Below are 25,375 nucleotides of genomic sequence, written 5' to 3'. Positions count from 1 at the left end.
AAGGTGACCAGAGAGGGCAGCTTTTGTAGATGGGAATTGTTAAGCTGCTAAGCACGCACGCACGCACGCACGCGCACACACACACACACACACACACACACATAATGAAAATGTGTGAATAGGTGAGCTGGTAAATATTTCTAAAGCAACAATGAATGGTGGACATGTTTGCAAGGGTTTTGGACACAATGGACTATACACTTTCAGTTGTACTTGTCACTAGCAAAGCATTTAAATGAAAGTAACTAACATTCAAGGTCCAAGTACAGGTGATGGTAGGTGAAAAGTGTGGTGGGGAGGGGAGTAGTTACCAGGGCCTGGGAGTCTAAACAGGGCTGGGCCTAGTCTGCAATCCCATTAGCATGAGGGGGAAATAGGGGTCAGAATTATTGCTCATGCTTGGTGATACTCATGCAGATTTCAAAAACCGACAGCAGAAATAGTACCTCGGGTTAAGAACTTTGCTTCAGGATCAGAACAGAAATCACGTAGCAGTGGCTCAGCAGCAGCAGGAGGCCTCATTAGCTAAAGTGGTGCTTCAGGTTAAGAACAGTTTCAGGTTAAGAACGGACCTCCAGAACGAATTAAGTTCTTAACCCGAGGTACCACTGTACAGAAGGTATCCCATACCTCTGGGCACTTTGTCTGCCCTTTTCTGCACCTTATTCGAGTCACTGATAATATCAGGGCAACAGTCTGCTAATCACAGTGTGGGTGGGATTAGAGTTGCCATGCCAATTCACCAGGGGAAGGAGGGGGGAAGCTTGCCTGGCTGGATTCTTCTGTTTTTCAAACAGTTGCCAGAAAAACAGTGTTACTCCCTGCCCACCTCCCAGTAATGTTTTTCTTGGCTTTATAACTTAAGCCAGAAGCAATCGATGTGGTCTCCTCCAGATGCTCCCTTCCTTAAACAAATAGACAGCTACTTGCTATGGGATTCGCATTCCAGACTTGTCCAAAAAAATTCTGTTGTGTTGCACTACCAAAGCCACCTCCCAAACACTAAGCTAAGTTTTGTGCTTTCTACCAGACTACTCCACCTGGATGTCTTGCAAATTGCCTCACAAATGTTTTCGACTGCAACTCCCAGCAACTCCAGCCAACGTTGAGCTATGTAGGGTTCATCCAGATACACTTTGGTCATCACCATGATGATTGGTGCTTATGAAGGTCTTGGGAGTAATTATACATGGTCCTGCTCTCAACATCATTTGTGTCTGCAAAAGTTTTGGCATGGACATGCTGCTTCACTTATGATCACTGCATATCCTATATTATTATTGTTATTATTATTTATTAAATTTGTATACCGCCCTTTATCAGTGAATCTTAGGGGGATTCACAACATAAAAATACAAGAAAACCCCCCAGAAGATATATAATACAAATAAGAACAAGTAGAAAACAAACCAATAAACCCCCTCTCTCCCCGACCCTATAACTTCCTACTGAAATCCTGTTACTAGGGTTGTTGTGGTTTCATCCCAATTTAGTTGCACTAGCATGCAAGTGTGTCCCGCCAGATGGCAACAATGGGGAAGAATTGCAGAACAACAAATAAAGCAAAATGATGTGTGTGGGCCACCTAGTATAACCCACTGATGCACTTTTATTGTGTCAATGACATATTGTAGAATACATCTGTGAAAAACAACCACCCCCAGTCTGGATGGGCCCATAGCTCAACAACAGTACTTCCTTACCCAAAGAAAGCATTTCTTCACGCAGTGCATGATTAAACTATGGAACTCGTTTTCACAGGAGACAGTGTTGGCTACCAACTCCAGGGCTCTCCTTAAGCTGTGTCCTCTCCCAAAGCCAGTGGTAGCACCTTCCATTTCACAGCCTGAGGAGAAATGGGAAGGTACTGCCCTGTGCATGCACTTCTCACCCCTGCTTGCCATCTCTGCCAAAGCCTCACTTACCAGGGTTGTGAGGTGAGGTTGCAGGTTCCAGGAAGATCACAAGAGAGCCACACAAGATCTCCCAGAGGCTTCCACACAATTTTGTGGGGCCCTGGAAGTGGCAAGGGGTGGGTGCCTGCAGATTCTATGTCCTGGGGCGTCTTCCTCAAGGATGGGACAGCCATGCCCAAAGCCACACCCCTCAACAGCAGTGCTCTTTAGTCTCCTCCAGTGCTTTAGCCTGGCTTGAATTGCATGATCATGCCTGGATGGAGAGGTGATGTGGGTGGGTGTAGCAAACACTGACTTTTGCATGGCTGGAATGTACCTAGCTGTATGAAGGTAAGAGTCACATTGATTGCACTACTCACTTTTGCCCCTGATCTTCCTTGACCCTGGTATGTGGCTTCTGGAAGGCTGCCCACAAGGGAATGTGGTAGGGCTGTACACCAGATTTAGCCAATGCCTGAATCCCAAACCAATTCAAGCCAATTTGTGTGGTGATGGTGTCTGGGCTTGGGCTCAGGCAACCCAAATCGACCCAGCATTTTGAAGAGTCTGAAGGAGAGCCAGGAAATCAGAGCCAAAGGATTCACAAAAACACACCAGGGTGAAGACAGCCTGTTGCTCGGACAGGGTCCCAGCCTGAACAGGAAGCCCTTATGTTGACCTTTCCTTAGCACAGCTCAGTTACCAGCCTGGCTGGGTGGGGCCAATCTAGAGCCTGAAAATATTTGACTCTTTAAAGTGGTAGGATAGTTATTTAGATGTATGGTACAGATGGGGCCCAGTACCCATCAGCCTTAGCCAGCATGGTCAATAGTGAAAGATGAAGTGGGAGATCAGCAACATCTGTATGGTACCGCATTGGTTTTTCCTGCCCTAACTGCACAGACCTTTGCATGCTGTCTCAGGAGGAAGACCCATTACGCTCAATGGGGCTTACACCCTTGTAAAGATGGGTTGATTGCATTTCTATTCCATCTTTTCTCCAAGGAGCTCCAGGTGTCATACATGGTTCTTTCTCCCAACAACAACCCTATGAGATAGGTTAGGCTGAGAGGCAGCAACTGCCCCAGTGAGCTTCATGACCAAGTGTGGATTTGAACCCTGGTTTCCCAGGTCCTATTTCAACATTCTAACCACTGCACCATTCTGACTTGCAGCCTAAGATACATTTAGTTCTAGGGTGTAAGCCCCACTGAGATCAATGGGATTCCTTCCATGTAAACATCCATAGGGTTACCCTGTTAGGCTGTGATACTATATCTACTTGTGAGTAAGCCCCATGAAGGACAATTCAGTTAAATGCATCAGATTGCAATGCACATGTTATGGTTCCCTTTTTCCTAAAATCTTCATTTCTGTAAGGTCGCTTTTTATGACAGATCAAATAAACACAGAAAAAATAAATCTGTAACTAGCTATAATGTCTAAGAGCAGACATCCTCCCAAACTTTTTCAGTGCAGCTTCAGAAATAGTGATAGAACATAGTTTGAGAATAGCTTCAAGGGGCAGTTACTGCTTCAAGCAGATCTTGGTCGAGACTAGTCATTATATCTGCTAAAAACAAAGCCACCTGTGTACAGTAATTGTCTTTCAGGCTATACTTAAGCTATGCTTCAGAAACAAAATTTAAAAAACCCTGTTTACTTTCTATACAATTCCGCTACCCCCCCTCTTCCCCTGTTAAATCTTCAGCAATTTGATGAACTTTGTTTGCAGAGGCAGAGGGCAGCCATTCAAAAATACAGACTTCTGGCCTGACTTTAAAAGTTTTATGAGGGGAAACAGAGCTTGCTTCAACATTTTGAAAGCTGATAATTTTGCCAGCTCCTATTCCCCACCCAGGAACCTCAGAGATGGAAAGCCGTGGCTATTGGGTTACAGAGAATCAGAGAATTAGCAAGACAAACTTTGCAAAATATTATTCAAAGGGAAATGGGGGGGGGCACAAACAAACAAACAAACAAACACATACTTACCAATGCCAGTTCTTTGTCAGTTTTTGGAGAAATGTCCCCTGGAAACTTTATGATGGGTGATGGGATCAGTTCTCTGCCTGGCACGTCTTCTGAAAGCCTCAAAGTTGGTGGTGGTGGAGCTGAGGCTGGGTGAAAAATGGAGGTGTGGATCAACAGGATTTTAAGCATGCAACCAGCAAAGCTGAAGGAGATGTGCATCTTCATTTTGCTTCGATTCGTATTATTTCCCTGAAGCCCTGTCTTCGTAAAGAGCTTGGCACTGTCAGTGTCTTGAGTTGCAAGGTCCCATCAGCTGCTTATCAACACATCTTAACTTTTCTCAGGGCTCTCTTTCTGCTTTTGCTTGCTCCAGCAATTCCTTTGTATGTTTAAGAAATCCAGATGCGCAGTCTCCAAATCACCGCAAGAGGAAGTCTGAAAACCCAGTGGAAACATGAAGGGGGGGGGAGAGAAGAGAAGGGGCAGTTACCAGATGTGTGTTTTGCTAAGATTTTAAGGTAGCAACAGACAGATCCCTCTTTGAACAGTGAAAAGAAAAAGAGACAAGAGTTGACAGACCAGTTTATGCCTTTCCATACTACAACTTGCTACAAGTTTCAGCTCAGATGCATTGCTGAAGGAATCATATGCTTGTTTAGGAGATGAATACAGAGGGGGGCTTAAGCAGCATTTCTGAGACTGGATAACGAGGCCGGCTGGGCCCAGCCACACTGGTAAAATGTCCCTTGAGTTGTGGCTTCCAATTGAAGGAGAGTCATTCCAAGGATATGGACGTTGCTCCCTTCCTTGAGTCGGAGCTGGACGAAGGATACCAACGATCCACAGGGAGTAGGATAAGTGTGTTCAGGATGTCCTTAAATTTCTGAATGCCTTAGAGCAGAACTTAAGACCAGGGACGGGTGGCTTACTGGATAATTTGTCATGATTGGGGTTCTGAAATTCATGGAGGTCAAGACTCTCAATGGCTGCTTGTCATGATGGCTGTATATTACTTCCAGTACTGGAGACAACATGTCTCTGAATGCCAGATGCAGGGGATCATAAGTGGAAGATGCTGTCGTGCCCATAGCCTCCTTGTGGGCTTCTCACAGGCATCTGATAATCACTGGGAGAAGAGAATTCTGGACTAGATGGAGTCATTATGTTCTTATGCTGGCCCTAGATGCTAAGTGCCAGTTAAAGGATCTTGTGCAGCAGCTGTCTGGCACTGATCTATCCCTAAGACCTGTAGATCTAGTGGCAGCTGGGTTAGATTGACCATCGGGTGACCAGGGATGCTATTCTCACAGGGCCAGCCAGATACCTATGGCCTAAAAACAAAACCTGAGCACCAGGGCCAGATTTAGATGAAGAGAGGCCTTAGGCTACTCCACTTGTGAGGCCCCTCACCCTCACCCTCACAACTAAAAGAAAATGGAAGAATGTTATAAACAAAATTGAGTGAAGCCAAGGATGATGGGGATTTAAAATTCTGCAATTCACAATTTCTCTTTGAAATGACATTTTGTGGAATAAGCATTATTTCTTAGGAAAATGAACTTGTAATGTTATTCTTAAAATAAGGCCTGGGCCTTAACCTCTGCATAAGTGGAGGGATGCTTTAACTGCCTCAGCCACAAACCTAGCTCTAACTCATGCACTCACCCATATAGGGAATCACTCCCATTGTTGCCTTCACCGCAGGCCTCTTATATACCTGCTGGGACTGACAAGGCATTTGACCCTCACCTGAATCTCATAGGTCTCCTAACAAGTGCTTTGGTCTGCCCACCAGATACCAGGCACTGTACTATTCAAATTAGGCTCCAGTTTTTTTTACAATCTCCTTCTGAATTAAGTAATCAGTTTTAATCTATAATTTAAATTCCCAAAACTTTATTATTTGTCAATTCAAGCAAGTAAACTACTGCTCTCACTTCATTACAAACAGTATTTCTACCTGCAACACACTTGAGGAAATTTGCTCCTCTTCCTTTCACAGATATTTTGTTGCCATTTGCAACTGTAGCTGCCTCTGATTAGTTATCATTTAACTCTTGGGGAAAATAATTAGCATCACATGTCATGTGCATGGAAGTTGCCGAACCAATTAACCAACTAGAAGGATTCCTGGATAGTTTTGATTAACTGCAAAAGCATTTTTAGAGCTTTCTTCATTATCTGCACAGCAGGGGGTGCTCAGTAAACAGTGCAAAAGCTGAGCTGAAGCGTTTCCTGCTGGTTACCTGCTTTTAGCAATAGGGGTCACTGTTTGGTAGTACCCGATTGGTTTGTTGTCGATTCTAGAGCTCCCTCTTGGTGGCTCTTAGGTAATTCCAAAAATACAGAGTCCATTAATAAAACACAGTGTTCATTCATAATGCAGTAACATAAATGTCCATTGCTACGTATCGGGTGTGTATTTCAGTGGTTGAATGTACAGGTTTATGGCCATGCCGTAGTGTAGTGCTTATGCAACTGTGAATAAAAGGTGGCTGGGTTCATCGTCCCAGGATTTGGTGGGGAGAGGTGACAGAAATGATTTCCAGTAAGTGCCCCCCTTTATTTCCATAACGTCCTTGAGTCTGTACTCTGAATAGTGACACCAGGGACCTAGAAGGTGCAGGGCTTGTCCAGTCTGATCAGGGCTGACCTTAACACAATTGGAGCAATTTGGCCAAATTGGGCCCCGCCTGCCGCTCCTAAGCGGCCCCCCACACCAGAGCAATCTAGACGGATTTTATTTATATCTCTAAGATTTTGCAGACTTTGCCTGTGAACTGGGGCCCTACAAAAAACAACAACAAAAAACTAAAGTTGGGCCCTTCTTCAAATTGGGCCCCACTGGCTAGCCTAACTTGCCCTGCCCTTGCATGAAGTCTTGGGTTTGCAATTTGGGGAGAGGGGAGGTTGCCTGCTGGGAAGCGGGCAGGCTGGCAAGGCCCCCTAGATTTAGAGGCCCTAGGCTTCATCCTACTTAGCCTATACATAAATCCGGCACTACTGAGCACTCTTGTGCTCTCCCCACTTGCAACTCCCAGCAATGAAACTCCAAATGTGGTCTTATTTAACTTTCCTGCTTCCACAGATTCATTCTGCAAATGTGCATATGGATTACGGAAGTGGGGAAGGAATTTGATTCAGTTCACAATTAACAGAGGACCTGCCTAATTCATCTGAATACCTGCCCAATAGCTGAAGGATTGTCTCACCCCAATACATCCTGTTTGTATATTTAAGCTGTACTCATTTTTATCTGTAAGCTGCTTTGAGTCCCTGTCAGAGGAAAAGGTGGAGTATAAATAAAGATATGATGATGATCCATCACTGTGCTCTGCCTCTGAGGGCCCCTTGCATCTTATCAGGAGGTCTGCTCCACACAGTGTAGGAATTAGGTCTGTAGCACTGTGGCACCTTTGGAATGCCTTCTATTGAATATTAGACAGGCACCATCACTGTTGTCTGTTTAGTACCTCCTGAAGCCAAGCCTTTTAAGTCAAGATCTTCCCCAATTAAAAATTATTTTTTTAAAAAGATGTTTTAATTGTTTGTTGTTTGCTGCCTTGGGCTCCTTTGATAGGAAGAGTGGGTAACAACAACAGCAACAATTTGCAGCTACCGAATTAATATTAGAATGGAAAACACATCACTTCTCGGCCTTTTGGCTAACATCAAGTGTAGCATCTGTTCTTATCAGTTTAATAGACTGGAAAACACAAAATTCGTGCTTCTCTGAATTTTGCAACATAGTTTTCCAGCCCCCCCCCCAATAAATGTATATATTAGGGTAACATGCATATGTTGATGAATGCAACTTATTAAAATGTATTTTTTTTAGGGGAAATTGTTTTGTAAAAAATAGGTATATGTAGGGAGAAATTCCCAATAAAATGCTGGTGAATTTTCATGAGGACTTAAAAAAATTGCAAATTGATATGGAAATATGGAGAACTGAAGACTGGTGGAAAAATGAAAAACTGAGGGAAACCCCAATAGTCAGGTGAGCCCATCCCTGTCATGGATTGACCCATTTCCAAAGAGGTGCTCCATACAGGCAGATGCCATTCCCAGACTGAATGAATCCCCCTTGCAGGTCTGCCCATATTCACAGGAGATGTGCCTCCTCTCCCAATCAGAAAGCCCAATGCCAAGGATGTCAGAATAATAGTTTTGCTTGGGTAGTTCTAGCTGCCATCTCCCCCACTGCATGTTGATAGACTGTGTGTTTTTCCCCACCCCACTTGTCATTATAATGTTAGCACAAAGACACCAAGGGGGCTGTAATTAATGGCTTTGAAGATCTGCTCTTTTATAATTCATGGCAGTGCTTTAATTAAAATCAAATGGATAGCAGTGGAAATGGCAAAGGATTTAAGAGTGTTCTGCCTTAGATGGGAAACCAATTCCCTCTGACCAGTGGTGTTACAGACAGCATGCAAATTACTCTTCATCAGAGCCACTGGGGAGGAATGAATCTGCTTTTCATCTGGCAAACAGTTCCCCTATTGTCTTGGAGTCACAAGGTGCAAATATGACCAAAAGGACCTCTGTCATCTCCCGCTCTACCCTTATCTTTCAGGAGTCCTCCAGTAGGTGAAGAATCTAATTAGGAACACCAATACAAATACAAATACATGGTCCATGTCTATTCGATACACTGGAATGGACAATGTCACTACCAGCTCCCCATGGTTCACTCTGGGACCATCTGTTAAGATGCAGAGTAGAAACAGACCTAACTGATGTAACCAATACTAAAGTATTGGCAAACTTACTTAATGTTTGATTGCATTAGTTGCCTTGTACATGCATAGAACATATCTGGGGGTGGGTGTATGTGGGGATGTTATATGTATTTTTTGAAACTAAAGAATAAAATTAAGAAGTAAAGTGAATTATTATTTTGCAACTGTTTTGCAGGGAAATGGGAGAACTGACATACAATGGTACCTCAGGTTAAGAACTTAATTCGTTCTGGAGGTCCGTTATTAACCTGAAACTGTTCTTAACCTGAGGTACCACTTTAGCTAATGGGGCCTCCCACTGCTTCCGCACTGCCACCACACGATTTCTGTTCTCATCCTGAAGCAAAGTTCTTAATCTGAGGTGCTATTTCTGGGTTAGCGGAGTCTGTAACCTGAAGCATCTGTAACCTGAAGTGCCTGTAACCTGAGGTACCATTGTATCTAGAATAAAACATTTCCTTGTTTTGGCTGTGGGAAGGGGGAGAATCTAATCAAAGAGAAATGTGCATACAGTGGTTTAGCACTGGAATATTGAGAGTCAGTGGACATTCACACAATCATATATATTACTTATTAGTAATACATTTGGGTATATTCCTTATATACCCAATCAATCACTGCATTCTAATAAGATACTTCCTTATCAGGATGCCCAATCAGTACAGTGGTACCTCAGGTTATGAACTTAATTCGTTCTGGAGGTCCGTTCTTAACCTGAAACTGTTCTTAACCTGAGGTACCACTTTAGCTAATGGGGCCTCCCACTGCCACCACACGATTTCTGTTCTCATCCTGAAGCAAAGTTCCTAACCCAAGGTACTATTTCTGGGTTAGCGGAGTCTGTAACCTGAAGCGTCTGTAACCTGAAGCATCTGTAACCTGAGGCACCATTGTACATTATAGGAATCAGGCCTTTCTTGTGGTTGCACCTACCATTGTAATTCTCTCCTGTTAAATATTAGAAGAGCACCATCTCTATGGCCTTTTCAATACCAAATAAATACCTTTCCTCTTTCAACACTTTAAACAGAGATCTTTATCCCAGTCTACATATGCACTGGAACTGTCTTCAACTGTACATATGGAACTGTCTTTAATTGCTCTCCTACGACACACCTCCTCCTCAGTCACACCCTTCCCCACCCCTGCTTTGCCCCATCTTTGTGTGTTTTTGCCTGGCTGGAGTTTGTCTTCTGTGTCTGCAACACAATAATAGTGACTGAGTGCTGAATATATTCTGCTTTACTTCGTTCTGCAATGCTTCTCCAATGTTGCCACATTGCTGCCCCAGGAGCTAGAGCAGAACAGAAGCAGAATGAAAGTGAACCAGAACATCTGTGGTTTCAGAAGTTACAGTATTTCAGAAGAAAGTTCTGGGACATGCACTGATTGGGAAGGATGGAGTGTGCCTGCTCTGAAACTATTGCAGATGCAAATAGTTTTGAAAGCGGGCTCACATAGGAGTGCCCCAAAAGCACTGTGAGCACAAATAATCATGAATGCACAATAAGAAGGATGTCTGGAGGGGCCCTTCCTGCCTCTCTTTCCCCTGCCACCACTTTTCTTATTTTGCTTTTGCAGCCCATGGAAGAGTTTTTGAGACCCCAGGATGGCTTGCTTGCTATTTTCTCGCATTTTAATTGGCCTTAATCACAGTATTACTCCAATGCGACTTTGGAGCATTTGATGAAAGGGACATTTCTGCTGTTTGGGGGCATCTGACGAAAGCTTTCGGTTGTGATGGTGCTGGAAGTATAAGTATTAAAAGAATTGCATGTCCTTGTCCCTGAAGCAATCAAAACAACAAGGCTAATAGCTTGTGATGAAAAGATGCAGCACTAAATGGAAAAGGAGAAATTGTCCCCAGCTGTGTATATAAAAGGCAGACGCAAAAGTGCTTATGAAATGAGCAGATGCTCCATAGCTTTGGGGTGAGTCACACTGGTCAGTGCCAAGAACAACACCAAAGGGTTTTTCCAGGAGTCCCCTGGCATAGCTAAGATATTAAGGTAAAATCATGAGATTCACCTCAGCCAGTTGCAAAGTTTTTTCTTTTTTCTTTTCCATTGAGGCTGGATTAAACTCCGTTTATTTAACTGAATTAAACTGCATCCAGGTTAGATTGGGGAGCACGGAGTCCATCTCACAGGGAGGCTGCATTTCCTAGAGGGCCTTACCAAAATGATCTGGCAGTTCAATTTTTTTAACTGATCTTCAAGATAAGAAAAATATATATATAAAGAAAAAAGAAAACATGTAACCAAACTTATCCCCTGCACCACTGGCGCATATCAAACCTCATTTATTTGTAGTCCTAGGCAGCTGGTTAAGCACCTTTTCCAGCAGGCATTTGTAGGCGATGGAAGGGCATGGCAGAGGTGAGGTTGGCGTGGTGCAAACAAATGGACAGATCCAATCCTACACTTCTGCCAATGTGTTTGCACCATGCTGACCTCACTGCCACTGGGCCTCTCCCTTTTTCATTCTGGTATGCTGCAGTGATGCAACCAGACAGAGGTTCTCTAAACTAAAAAGTCTCAAGGGCTGCAAATATTCTTCATAGAGGAGGAGAGTTAGGGCATCTGGTCCTTGCACAATGTGAGTTGCAACAGCCCCCTTCTTTTGCTCCCTGACCACAACTGATGTACAAGTCACTGTTGTAGTGGGATGCCACCAAACAGAATTCCCTGACCACCCTGTGACAACAGCAATTAGTGCAGCCACAAAAGGAGAAAAGGACCCACCAAAAAAGGACATAGATTTGCATAGCATTTGCATGCATGTACGAGAAACTGTTACTTGAACTTAAATAGACATGCTGTGCTGCTTGCCATAGTGGGGAGGACTGAGACCAGCGTGAGCTGTGTACCTTCCCACACATTTCCTTCTGATGGTTAAAGGTAAAGGTAAAGGGACCCCTGACCATTAGGTCCAGTCGTGGCCGACTCTGGGGTTGCGGTGCTCATCTCGCTTTATTGGCCGAGGGAGCCAGTGTACAGGTTCCGGGGCATGTGGCCAGCATGACTAAGCCGCTTCTGGCGAACCAGAGCAGCACACAGAAACGCCATTTACCTTCTCACCGGAGCGGTCCTTATTTATCTACTTGCACTTTGATGTGCTTTCAAACTGCTAGGTTGGCAGGAGCAGGGACCGAGCAACAGAAGCTCACCCCGTCACGGGGATTCGAACCGCCGACCTTCTGATCAGCAAGTCTTAGGCTCTGTGGTTTAACCCACAGTGCCACCCGTGTCCCTTTCTGATTGTTCCTTACTGTTAAACTGGATTTGGAACAGATAGCCCTGCAATTCAAATGGGGGACTTCTTCAAACCCAGGAGATAGGAAATCCATGCCTTCTAAACTATTATAAAAAAGTAAGCAGATCTAGAGTGGAATCGCATTTCCATTTTTAATTGAGAAAAGTGTGTCCTTCAGTGATCAGGTCTGAGAAACCTGCAACTCCCACCCTACCTATTGCAGATCCCATTGTACTACTTGAACAGCTAGTGGAGCCTGGTTCTCTGACCTCAGTCCACCCTCAGTCAGCCCCCACCTGCCTGCCTGTCTTCTTACTTACATCCAGCCAAGGGGGTGGCACTGCCTGTCAGGTTTCTCCTCCTTAGTCTCAGTGCTGTTCCTTATAGAACTCAGCAGAGAGGAGGATGGGTGCAAAACCAGAATTAGTTGGCTCTCCCTGTCTCTGGTGCCACCTACTGTTGGGCTCCCTGCCTACCACCCTACCAGTTGCAACAGGCACCAGTCTGCAGTGCTCTGTGCTCCATACAGGTCCTTATTTTAATCCAATGTGTAATGGTGACATCTTAACTTTGGTGAGAGAATAACTTGCCCCCTCATCTTTTATGGAATGCATGGCCTTAGGTTTTAAATTTTTAATTCCAATACGTCTTATTAAACATGAAGAGACACAGAGAATCACAAGCAAAGCCATCATTATTATATGCATGGAAAGTTATCTTCTGTCTTCTTGCCCTCATCATTCATTAATGATGCACAGAGCTTTGTCGATTGTCGCTCTGATTCTTTTGACTTTGCTTTATTGCTTGATGAGTTATGACACTCAGAAGACTCGGATTGCAAGTGTTCCTCTGGCTCAGATATTACACACCAAGTGAGGTCAAACTTCAGGAGACCAACTTGGCTGTGATGCATGCCTGTGTCATAGCAGCAGTCAGCATCGAAGAAGATGGAGGGAGAGGACAGAGGGTGAAGAAAGAGCTGTGAGTGGAGGGGGAGCCCTTTCCACATCCTTTGGACCTCTGGGAAATCTGCTAACCTGCTGAACCTGGAACTGGGTGTGGGAAGTGCAGCTGAATAAGACAAAGTTGTGGGCAGCCTGAGGAAGTACCATACACCTTGGTCCTGCACATAAAGAGCCAGTCTAGAGTGAGAGACTAGAGTGATACCCATTATTTCCAGTAACTCTTTTCATTATGAGACTTTGTATGAGGTCTGATAGACCCTGAATGAAAACTCGGAGGCTGAGAGGGTCTGTCAGAAAGAAAATGTGTGTGTGTGTGTGTAACATTTTAATATGTGACAGTGTATTTTTCTAGTATTTTGTTTAAGTAGTCTGTTCTTGCTTCAGTTTTCTGTGCACAGCTTAGAGCTATTTTCAGCGGTACCTCGGGTTAAGTACTTAATTCGTTCCGGAGGTCCGTTCTTAACCTGAAACTGTTTTTAACCTGAAGCACCACTTTAGCTAATGGGGCCTCCCGCTGCCGCTGCGCCGCCGGAGCACGATTTCTGTTCTCATCCTGAAGCAAAGTTCTTAACCAGAGGTACTTTTTCGCTCCATAAGATGCACCTGACAATAAGACGTAGCTAGTTTTTTTCTGAACAAAACAGTGGATGTATGATTTTTGTGGTTCATGCTGTAGCCACAGACATGATATGTGATTTGACGGTGAGTTTGGGGTAGCCCAATGCAAAATTCCTGAGAATCCATGTGGATCTGTGCTTTGTAACCACGTTTTTGCACGATTGCGGCCCCACGAAACAATGGATGTGTGATTTGTTTGGTGCAGGCTGTAGCCATGGACATGCTATGTTTTCTCATGCGGAATTTGGAGTTACCCAGTGCTAAAATCCTGAGGATCCATGTGGATCCATGCATTGTAACCACGCTTTTGCACCATTGCGACCTCACGAAACAGTGGATGCGTTGTTGTTGTTTTTTCGTGAAGGCTGTAGCCATGGACATGCTTTGTGATCTGATGGTGAATTTGGGGTGTCCCAATGCAAAAATCCTGAGGATCCATGTGCTTTTACCTCCCCCCTTCCAGGCAGCTTCCTTTATGTCTAGAGTCCCTTATCTCCCTCCCGATCCCTTGCCAATCAGCTGCTCAGTGGCTTTGTTTCAACATTCCCTTCCCTCTTGTTTGCCTTAGTGTCTTTTCTTTAGCTGGAGCAGTTTTTTGTTCCTCCTTTTCTTCTAATTTCTCTCCTCATTGCTTTAATCTTCCTGTCTCCTCTCCTTGCAAGTTCGCTGTCTTTACAGGCAGCCTCCTTTATCACTAGAGTCCCTTATCTCCCCTCCGGATAGCTTGCTGATCAGTTGCTAGGTGGCTTTGTTTCAATACCCCCTTCCCTCTTTCTAAAAAAATAAAAGCACGATCTGCTTTTTGCCCCAGGGCAATTTGGCTCCAGGGACCATGCATTCGCTCCATAAGACGCACAGACATTTCCTCTTACTTTTTAGGAGGAAAAAAGTGTGTCTTATGGAGCGAAAAATACGAGATATATGTATATATATATATGTGTGTGTGTGTGTGTGTGTGTGCGTGTCTGTGTGTGTGTGTGGCTTGCAGAGTCTCCTTTGCATTTTAACTCAGGGATGGAAAAATCTGTCAATTTTTTATTTCTCATTCCCCCGTGTCCCAATTCTTCAGCTCACCACATTTCTACATCCATTTGCAATCAAAAAGCAAAATCCAACAGAAAATTGGTTAGCATTTTAACGCTCATTGCACCCAATATACATACAGTGGTACCTCGGTTTAAGAACAGCCCTGTTTACGAACTATTCGGTTTACGAACGCCGCAAAACTGGAAGTAGTGTCCTGGTTTGCAAACTTTACCTCACTCTAAAAATGTAATCTGAATGGTGGAAGGGCACCGGTGGTGGGAGGCCTCATTAGGGAAAGTGTGCCTCGGTTTAAGAACGGTTTCAGTTTAAGATCGGACTTCTGGAACAGATTAAGTTTGTAAACCGAGGTACAACTATATTTTGCATGCAATTTTGCCCATTGCAAGCAATTTCTCCTAAACTGATACATTTTTAAATGTTGCTTTCACCAAATTATGCATTTTTATATAGATCTCTCCTGTATTTTTGTGATGCATTTTTAGGGGTGCTGGGGTTGGAGAAGTGCATTGCAAAATGTGAATGTGAATTTGAGGAGTGTGAATTCTGAAAGATGTGTTTACATTCACATACTGCTTTGGGCAGTAGGAATCCAGTACATTCAAATTAAAAAGTGATCTGAACCAATTTCTTTCACACAGAATCAAAGAATAATAGAAGTGTAGAGTTGGAAGGAATTCCAGGTGTCATCTAGTCCAACCTCATGCAATGCAGGAATCAAAACTGGAGTCCCTGGCAGATGACCATCCAGCTTTTGTTTAAAAACATCCAGTGATGGAGAGACCATGGCCAAGGTAGTCAGTTCCAGGGTCAAACAACTCTTGCTGTTGTAAAGTTATTCCAAATGTTTAGTTGGAGGAAGCTGAATAATCCAGCCCAGCCCTGCCTATTCTGATAGGCAGCAGCTCTCCAGGATCTTGGCCCCCAAGTCTTGCCAGCCACCCAAGATTTTATTGTTTCATTTCGTTTCATTTTTCGTTTGGAGAGGGCACAGACTGAACTTGTGGTTTTCTGGCATGCAAAACATGTGCTCTGCCGCTGAGCTACATTCTGTCCAGTGTCAGAATGTGCAGGGGTGGATGGACTGATAGTTTGATTCAAAACAACTCATTTCTTATCTCTCTGGTGGTCAGCCTTCTGGTCTGCCCGACTGCTGGAGACAAGTTGGTCTTTGGCCTCATGTGCCCTGAACAGAGGACAGCTTATAGTTCTGTACAAAATGAGCAGCTTTCAGACATGGGTTTGAGTCGGCTTCCAGGAACGAGTAGCAGAGATGTAGCAAGGCATTCAGATGGGAAATCCAGATCTGCGGGGGAACTTTTTCCAAAGCTGAAAAGAGTAGCTCCACCCATCCCTGTATTCAATATAACATATAGGTTAATATCAAACAACAGGCTCACACACTCTGCACTTAAAAAACAACAACAAAGCAAAGCAAAGCAAAGCAAAGCAAAGCAAAGCAAAGCAAAGCAAAGCAAAGCAAAGCAAAGCAAAGCAAAGCAAAACAAAACATGGAAGACGTTATTGTTCTGACAAATTTTCCCAGCTGGGTGGAAACTTGGGTTTTTTGTTTTGCTTTTGGGTCTCTGGCTTGGATGTTTATTTGTATTCTTTTAAAATCCATCTTTAGCTGTTGTTGTTTTTAGTTTAGGATTGTAAATTGCCTTGAGAATGGTGATTCATACATTCAATAATAATAATAATAATAATAATAATAATAATAATAATGACAATAATGCCATTTATGAATTGCTTCCTATGAAGCATCACCTAGTAATGATAGATAAATATAGAGATGATAGATGATAGATGATAGATAGATGATAGATAGATAGATAGATAGATACACACACATATCACATGTAAACCAAATTGCACATATAAAAGTAATTAAAACAAATAATATATAAAATCAGTTTCAAATACAGTATGTATACTGACTGGGGTAATAATAATAATAATAATAATAATAATAATAATAATAGCTAATCTATATGTAGCCAAGACAGAACCATTAATGCAGAAGCTTGGGGAATCTCAGAGTTTGGAGAACTACAAAACCCCAGATTCTTTAGATATGTGTGTTTGTGGGGTGGGAACTGCTTAGGGCAGGCTTCCTCAAACTCGGCCCTCCAGATGTTTTTTTGCCTACAACTCCCATGATCCCTAGCTAGCAGGACCAGTGGTTAGGGATGATGGGAATAGTAGTCCCAAAACATCTGTAGGACCAAGCTTGAGGAAGCCTGATTTAGGGGAAGATATCCTACCCAGGTTCAATGAGAACTGAGCATGCCTAGCAGTGGTGGATTGCTGGATGACTGTCAGACAGAGGGCTGGGAACTCAAGGAAGGGAGAAATGGAATGGAGTTTCCTGGAAAAGGGCATGGCTGTCTGGAACTCTGAACAGGAGCACTCCACACTGCAACTTTTTGTTGCAGGCTTAGCTTCCCTTTTATAATTTCCTGGCAAATCCAGCATAGTATTGATATAACCATTCAGATGTTTCAAAAATATTGTGTGATACTTATCAATAATTTTCCCCATTCTACATTCACCTTTATATTCTCATTCATTAAATATATTCAGTGCTTTCATGAGAGTAAATATAAGTAAAGATGAATGCAGAAGGCTAAAGGTAAAGGGACCCCTGACCATTAGGTCCAGTCGGGGCCGACTCTAGGGTTGAGGCGCTCATCTCGCTTTACTGGTTGAGGGAGCCAGCGTACAGCTTCTGGGTCATGTGGCCAGCATGACTAAGCCACTTCTGGCGAACCAGAGCAGTGCACGGAAAAGCCATATACCTTCCCGCCGGAGCAGTACTGGGATTTGGACTCGGATGCTGAACCTGAGGTATCCCAGGCTGCAAAGGATTCCCCGCCTCCAGAACCAGCTGAGCTGGGGCTGGGGCATGAGCATGAAGGTTCCTCACTGGTGCAGGCATCAGCTGAGTCTGCTCTGGCTCCTGAGGTGATGGAGGACCCATTACCTGCAGGTGCTCCACTCTCAGCCCCGTCAGAGGAAGCTGAGGTTGCCTCTGGGTCTGGTAACCCTCCAGCCTCTCCTGAGCTCCAGAGGCTCAGGGCAGAGAGGCGGAGGGAACTAAGTTCCCGTAGGAAGAGTGCTCGCCTCCAGGCCAGGAAAGGTGAGTCACCAGAGGATCGGGGCCGCCCTATGCCTCAGGGCAGATAAAAGTTGGCCAGCCCCAGTCCCAAGTTGTGGGAGCAACATTGTTGGTTGCTAGTTCCTGCCTGAGCAGCTGTCCCGCCCCGGCTCCCTGCTTGCATGCCTGTTCCTGACTTCATCTGACTCCCTGCCCTGCACCCAGCTTCAGCTACTATGGACTGCCTCCATGTTGCACCTTTGTCCACAGACCAGACTTGGACCTCGCCTCTTGGGTAACCCACGAGACCAGCACAGGTACCTATTTATCTACTTGCACTTTGATGTGCCTTTGAACTGCTAGGTTGGCAGGAGCAGGGACTGAGCTAGACCCCTACCCTACCAAATGTTCCTCTCAGTCTTTTTTCCTTCTTGGCTTCTGTTTGGACACGGGTGCTTTTAATTAACATGTTTCTTAGGAAATATAAATCCTGCACCTCAGCAAAATTGACTTTTACAATGCAGCAGTCAAATCCAAGAGCCTAGATCCCATTTAATCCTGTGTCAGACATAGTTGTTCACTGAGTCAGTCATAAGATTGCATCACATCATTTCAACATTTGAAAAACCCAGTCACTGTAGTCTTTCTGATGTTATTTTTTAAAATTTTACATTCAAGAAAGTCTGGTACATTCAGAGATATTAGTCTGAATATCAAGAATGGCTGAAGCTGCTGTGGTGTTAGAGAGCTGGACTAGGACCTGGAAGATCAGAGTTCAAATCCCAGTTTAGCCATGAAGAACCAGAACACGTCTCATCCCTTTTTAAAGCCATCTAAGTTGGTGGCCATTACTATATCACAAGGTGTAGAGATGGCCACCAAGTTAGAGGGCTTTAAAAAAATATTAGATGAATTGGCTATCAACAGGTACTAGCCAGGATGACTGTGAATTACGGTAACCCCAGTGTTAAAGGTAATGTGCCTCTGAATACCAACTATTGGAGGTCCTAAGCAGGAGAATGATGCTTGTTGGCTTCTCAGAGGTATCCAGTTGGCCACTGTGAGAAAAGAATGCTGGACCAATCATTTGATTTAATCCTGAAGTGCATTACTGTCAGGGGTTCAGGAGCAGAGGCAAGGGCAAGGGAGGAAACAGAGAGCGAGGGAGAGGAGGCAGAAGAAAAGATGAGTGATGACGACGACCCGAGATCTCCGAGTCTTTCCAGTGAATCAGAAGATTCACAGAAAGGAGCACCAGTGGCCAGGGCAAGGGGGGAGCCTAGGGGGACACCCCAGGAAGATAGAGCCAGAGGGGACTCAGAGGGGAGCAGTTGGAAATCAGGACCAGCGTCACCGCCAGAGAGCAGGGAAGAGGAAGGGCGCCAGGGATCAAGCGCTGGCAGCTCACAACAGGGGGGAGGGCACGAGTCAGGAGTGGCCACACCTCCATCGGGGAGCGAAGAAACGGTCAGACGGAAGGTGGAAGGTTGGGCGCGCGTGCCAAGTTCAAATGCACAGGAAGGTGGCGCAGTAGGCAGCCCGGAAAGGGAGCCAGGTCCTAAAGCCCGCCGAAAGGAGGGAGAAGAGTCAGGGGGGTCAGCGTCAGCGTCAGAGGAATCCCGGAAGGAAGAGACCCCGGGGGGCAGAGGGACCCAGAGAAGAACAGTCAGGCGGAAAAGGTGGAGCAAGGCTAGGATATTAAGTTGGTGTACAAGGGGCGGAGACTCAGATGGAGCTTCGCCGATCTAACCATGAGACGTAGAGTTGCACGCAGCAGCTTGAGAATGGAAACTGTAACTCAATAAAGACTTTTATTTAATGATCGCTGGCTAGCGTGATCCTCTGTGAGCTAGGATCTGGAAGCAGCTCTGACAGTAAGCTCCATCCCATAATTGTGGGCATCTACGTCCTCGCGGAGAGGAGAGAAAGCGGGTGCCTACTAGCGAGCTCACGAACGGCAGACAACATGACGGCCGAACAGCAGATAGCGGAACTCAGAGAAGCAGTGACACGACTGAATGCCGAGGCTCTTGCATCCAGGAAGAGAGAGGAGGACGCAGCTGCCGCCTACAGGGATCTCCAGGTCAGGTTGGAAGTGCTTACGAAGCAAGGGCAACTGACACCCAAACCGGAGGGGATTGGGTTGGGGAGACGAACAGGCGGTCTGGTCTCTCACTTCGATGGGAATTTGCAACAGTACCCCAACTTTAGAGCAGATGTAATGTGTGCACTGCAACTGCTGAACAAAGACTTTAGAGATGAGCAAGAGAAGGTGGGATTCATCATGTCCCATTTGCATGGAGATGCTAAAGCATGGCTGCGCAATTTGTGGAGAGATAAGGATCCGGCGCTCCAAAATGCGGATGCCTTTATTAAAGCGATGGATGGGTGCTTTTTATCAAGCATTGACGTGGATCTTGCTCGGCAGCAGATACATGGACTGAAGCAAGGGAGGGCCAGCGTAAGGCAGTACCATGCCTGCTTTTTCGCTTTGGTCAGTGCCCTGGAATGGGACAGAGATTCGGCTCCTGTAAGAGACCTGTTTTGGGAGGGATTGCACGGCTCGGTTAAAGATGAAATTGCGAGGGGGGAGAGACCCCGGACCACGCAGGAAATCGTTCAGAGGGCGCTGGCGGTGGGGGTGCGGCTGGAAGGACGTCTGTGGAGCAGGGACGAAGGGCGTGGAGGGCGCGAACCAGCCAGGGGCTCCTCCTTCCTTCCCAGAGAAGCAGCGCGTGCGCAATCCACGCCTCCGCCAGGAGGAGGAGCGGAACCTATGGAGGTTGGAGGTGCAAGGGCTCAGTCAGCAGCCAGAGCCCTAGCACCGGCAGCAGTGAAAGCGAAGCCTCCTAGAGGGAACAGGAAGTGTTACATCTGCGATGATCCACAGCATATGGCGAAAGAGTGTCCCCAGAGGCTCCACAAGCACACTGCAGCCTCAGCAATGGTAACTGCAGCAACGCAGCAAGGACAACCACAGCAGGGAAACGACGGAGTCTGGTTGGAGGAAGAGGCACTGGGGCCCAGCCAGACGTGTCAGTGAAGCAGTCCCCAGAGATTTTACAGCCCATGGACCCCCTCCCGCCCAAACCAGTAGTGAGGCTCACCGCGTCGCTCCAGCTGCCCAATGGAATCACCATGGACGTGCCAATCACCATTGACTCCGGAAGCAATGCGGACTTTATAGGGCAGGACTTTGTCGACCGGCACGCTATACAGTTGCTGCCTGCCACGCTGCCCCTGCAGGTTGTCACGGTGGATGGCAGGGAGCTGCTAGGGGGGCAAGTGGTGAAGCAGACGCCACCAATGGTGATGCGACTTGGGAATCACAGGGAAATCATCAGCTTCAATGTCACTCAACTATCGGACACGCCCATTGTATTGGGCATGAGTTGGCTGGACAAGCACAGCCCGACGCTGGCTTGGTACCAGAGGCAGCTGACCTTCGGCTCTTCCTTTTGCGCTGAACACTGCATCGTGCCCAGGCAGGAAGGAGGGGAAGAGGAGTCACAGCTGCAGCTAGGCACGCTGCAAGCGGTTCCCCACAAGTACGCAGAATTTTTGGAGGTTTTCTGCGAGAAGGAGGCAGACAGGCTACCCCCCCACAGACCATATGACTGCAAAATTGACCTGCTGCCGGGGGCGGCGCTGCCCAAAGGGAAGCTGTATTCCATGTCTGAGGACGAACTGCAGGAACTCAAAGAGTTCATAGATCATAATTTGGAGCGCGGTTTCATCCGAGAGTCCAAGGCAGCGGGGGGCAGTCCAGTATTCTTTGTTAAGAAGCGGGACACGCCCCAAAAAAGACTTGTAGTGGACTTTCGCATCTTGAACAGTGTGACCAAGCCATCGGACTTCCCCATGCCCCGAATCGACGACCTCCTCGCAAAGGTACGGAAAGGCAGAGTGTTCACCAAGTTGGACCTGCGAGGGGCATACAACCTCATTCGCATGCGGGAGGGAGATGAGTGGAAGACAGCCATGTTCACGCCCCTGGGCACCTACGAATATAGAGTTATGCCTTTTGGATTGCAAAACGGCTCCCACGTTTTTCAAGCTTTCATGCATCACGTGTTGGCGGGGCTCCTCTACAAGACGTGCGTCTGTTTCTTGGATGACATCCTGATCTTTTCGGAATCGCAGCAGGAGCATGACAGACACGTCAAGGAAGTGCTGAGCAGGCTACAGCAACATAGGCTTTACGCCAAGCTGGAGAAGTGCCAATTCGACGTGACCGAGGTGGATTTCCTGGGCTACAAGTTGTCTGATAAAGGGCTCGCCATGGACAGCGCCAAGGTCCGAGCAGTGTTGGATTGGAAAAGCCCACGCAACCGGAAGGAGGTCCAACGGTTTGTCGGCTTCGCAAACTTCTATCGCAAGTTTATCAAAGGCTTTGCGATGCAGACAGCGGCCATCACGGACACGCTCAGCTCCAAGAAAAAGAAGTTCATCTGGACAGAGCAGGCGGAGCAGTCCTTTCAGGCACTCAAGCGTCTCTTCGCGTCGGAAGAGCAGCTGCTTCATGTCAACCCCAGCAGGCCGATGAGGGTGGAGACAGACGCTTCGGACAGAGCCGTGGGAGCAGTCCTGCTGCAGAAAGACCCGCAGGGGGTTTGGAGGCCGGGAGCGTTTTACTCAAGGAAGCTCAGCAAGTCCGAACAGAACTACACCATCTGGGACAGGGAGTTGCTGGCCATTCATGCAGCGTTCAAAGCGTGGAGGCACTTCCTGATCGGCGCCAAGCACACGGTGCAGGTCTGCACGGACCACAAGAATCTAGAGCACTGGCGCACGGCACAGTTCCTGAACCAGAGGCAGATACGTTGGGCTGAGTTCTTTGCGAATTTCGACTTCCGAATAGAGTATGTCCCGGGGGACACCAACATCATGGCGGATGCTCTCTCCCGTAAGCCACAGTATCTGGAGGAGGCAACGCCAGCGGCCGCCATGCACATCTTCGCACCGACAGTGTGGGCGTGCGCGGCGGCGACAGTTGACCTGGATGCGGTGCGACGAGCGTTGCAGGATGACTCCTTCGCGCAAGCAAAGATGGCAGAGGTGCACAGGGGCACGGCAGCGACCGACGAGTTCCAGCTGCGAGATGGTTTGCTCATCCGTAAAGGGGCCATCTACGTGCCGGGAGACGAACTTCGCGCCAAGGTACTGCAGCAGCTGCACGACGCGCCCACTGCCGGGCACTTTGGCAAGGAGAAGACGGTGGAATTAGTAGCCAGAGACTTCTGGTGGCCCGGAATGAGAGGGGAAGTCGCGGACTACGTGGCGAGGTGTGACACCTGCCAGAGGGCCAAACCAGTGCACAGACCGCCGGCCGGACTGCTGGAACCGCTGCAAACTCCGTTCGAACCATGGGAGAGAGTGGCCCTGGACTTTGTCACGGATCTGCCCAGCTCGAGGGGCAAGACGGCTGTGCTGCTGGTGGTGGATTTGTTCTCCAAGATGGCACATTTCATTCCGTGTGCGAAGGTGGCCACGGCGGAACAAACCGCCAAACTGTTCATAGACCACGTGTTCAAGGTTCACGGTCTGCCGCGGTCTATTCTGTCCGACCGAGGGCGACAGTTCATCTCAAACTTCTGGCAGAGGCTGATGGGCTTCCTGAACGTCAAGATCAACCTGGCGTCGGCTAGACACCCGCAGACCAACGGGCAAGCGGAGCGGGTCAATGCCATCATGCAGCAGTACCTGAGATGTTATGCGAATCAACAGCCTGCGACGTGGGTGGATTACCTGCCTCTCGCCGAGTTCGCCTACAACAACACGAAGCACGTGTCCACGGGGGTCACGCCGTTCTTCGCCAACAACGGGAGGCACCCTAGAACCTTCCCGGGACTGGAAAGAATGGGGGAGGGGGGAGCCGCAGACAGCAGATGCGTTCGCGTCGGAGTTGCAGGAGGTCCACGATCAGCTGCGGCGGCACCTGGAGCTGGCTAAACACGCATACAAGGTACAAGCGGACAAACACAGAAGGGTTGGCGAAGAGATCCATGTGGGAGACTGGGTCTGGTTAGCAGCCCACGCAGTGCCGGCCAGGTCGTTGGCGAAGAAGAAACTAGGGCATAAACAACTGGGGCCCTACCAAGTCGACGAACAGGTCAACCCGGTGGCTTTCAGGCTGGCTCTTCCGGAGGGTTCCAGAATGCATCCGGTGTTCCACAGATCGGTGCTCACTCCCTACAAGGCACCTCACAGGTTTCAGGAACCAGGAACGGCACCGGGTCCGCTCCGAGAGAGAACCGGGCAAGGGGGAGTGGCACAGGAGGAGCGCATCAACGAAGTCACGGAGATTTTGGACTCCAGATGGGGGGAAGAGGGGGTAGAATACCTTCTCGCCAAGGAGGGCACCCCGGCCAGTGCCAACAGCTGGGTGCCGGGCTACGCTTTAGACGAACCTCTGCTCAAAGAAGAGTTTCATGCCCTCTTCCCACATAGGCCAATGCCAGCAGACTTTTTCGACGACTGGCTTTTCACGCCCACGCTTTCAGCCAGCACGTTCCGGGGGTTCGACTCGGACGAGGAACCGACACGAGACGCCCGTTCCCCGGAGGGGTCACCCTCGGGATCTGCTTCAGAACCCTCGTATTGGTGGGATGATCGACCAGAGGAGCAGTTCCGCAGAAGGTGGCTGGAGGGTCCAGGACGAGCAACGTCTCCAGAAGGCAACGAGGGAGAGACGGACATGGACGTTTTCGGGGACGACCCGGGTTTCGAGCACGGCGGCACAGAGATGGAAGCGGAGGTGACCGTCGTCAACGAGAGCAGGGAGGAAGAACCGGAAGACTTCGGATGGCGGCCCGCCACGGGAAGCGAACGGTATCCGACATTCGTCCCCCTGACACGGCAGCACCCAGATCCCGCACCGGAAGGAGGGGAGGGGGGAAGAGGGGGCTTCGAGGGGGGGATGGATGTCAGGGGTTCAGGAGCAGAGGCAAGGGCAAGGGAGGAAACAGAGAGCGAGGGAGAGGAGGCAGAAGAAAAGATGAGTGATGACGACGACCCGAGATCTCCGAGTCTTTCCAGTGAATCAGAAGATTCACAGAAAGGAGCACCAGTGGCCAGGGCAAGGGGGGAGCCTAGGGGGACACCCCAGGAAGATAGAGCCAGAGGGGACTCAGAGGGGAGCAGTTGGAAATCAGGACCAGCGTCACCGCCAGAGAGCAGGGAAGAGGAAGGGCGCCAGGGATCAAGCGCTGGCAGCTCACAACAGGGGGGAGGGCACGAGTCAGGAGTGGCCACACCTCCATCGGGGAGCGAAGAAACGGTCAGACGGAAGGTGGAAGGTTGGGCGCGCGTGCCAAGTTCAAATGCACAGGAAGGTGGCGCAGTAGGCAGCCCGGAAAGGGAGCCAGGTCCTAAAGCCCGCCGAAAGGAGGGAGAAGAGTCAGGGGGGTCAGCGTCAGCGTCAGAGGAATCCCGGAAGGAAGAGACCCCGGGGGGCAGAGGGACCCAGAGAAGAACAGTCAGGCGGAAAAGGTGGAGCAAGGCTAGGATATTAAGTTGGTGTACAAGGGGCGGAGACTCAGATGGAGCTTCGCCGATCTAACCATGAGACGTAGAGTTGCACGCAGCAGCTTGAGAATGGAAACTGTAACTCAATAAAGACTTTTATTTAATGATCGCTGGCTAGCGTGATCCTCTGTGAGCTAGGATCTGGAAGCAGCTCTGACAATTACTATTTCTATTACTATGAATCAAGAACAACAAATGACACAGGGGAACACCAGCGCTCAGGAAGACTTTGTTGCTTAAGCAAGGCTCAGC

General features: G+C 47.6%; 1 protein-coding gene and 1 long non-coding RNA gene across 2 annotated transcripts in view; both read right to left on the bottom strand.

Annotated features, from left to right (window-relative positions):
- MMP2 (matrix metallopeptidase 2) overlaps nt 1–4,296 on the bottom strand; it is a 31,266-nt gene extending 26,970 nt beyond the window's left edge. Inside the window, exon 1 of the mRNA XM_081016582.1 lies at nt 3,891–4,296. Within this exon, the coding sequence (XP_080872708.1) occupies nt 3,891–4,094 (204 nt within the window). The 5' untranslated portion in view covers nt 4,095–4,296. The remainder of the gene's footprint in view (nt 1–3,890) is intronic.
- LOC308483058 overlaps nt 1–25,375 on the bottom strand; it is a 229,625-nt gene that overhangs the window by 76,709 nt on the left and 127,541 nt on the right. The window lies entirely within an intron of this gene.

This window comes from Podarcis pityusensis (assembly GCF_964106645.2).
Source record: "Podarcis pityusensis genome assembly, chromosome: 8".
Lineage (NCBI taxonomy): Eukaryota > Metazoa > Chordata > Lepidosauria > Squamata > Lacertidae > Podarcis > Podarcis pityusensis.
Note: the sequence above shows the minus strand (reverse complement) of the source record. Positions and strands in the feature narration are given on the sequence as shown.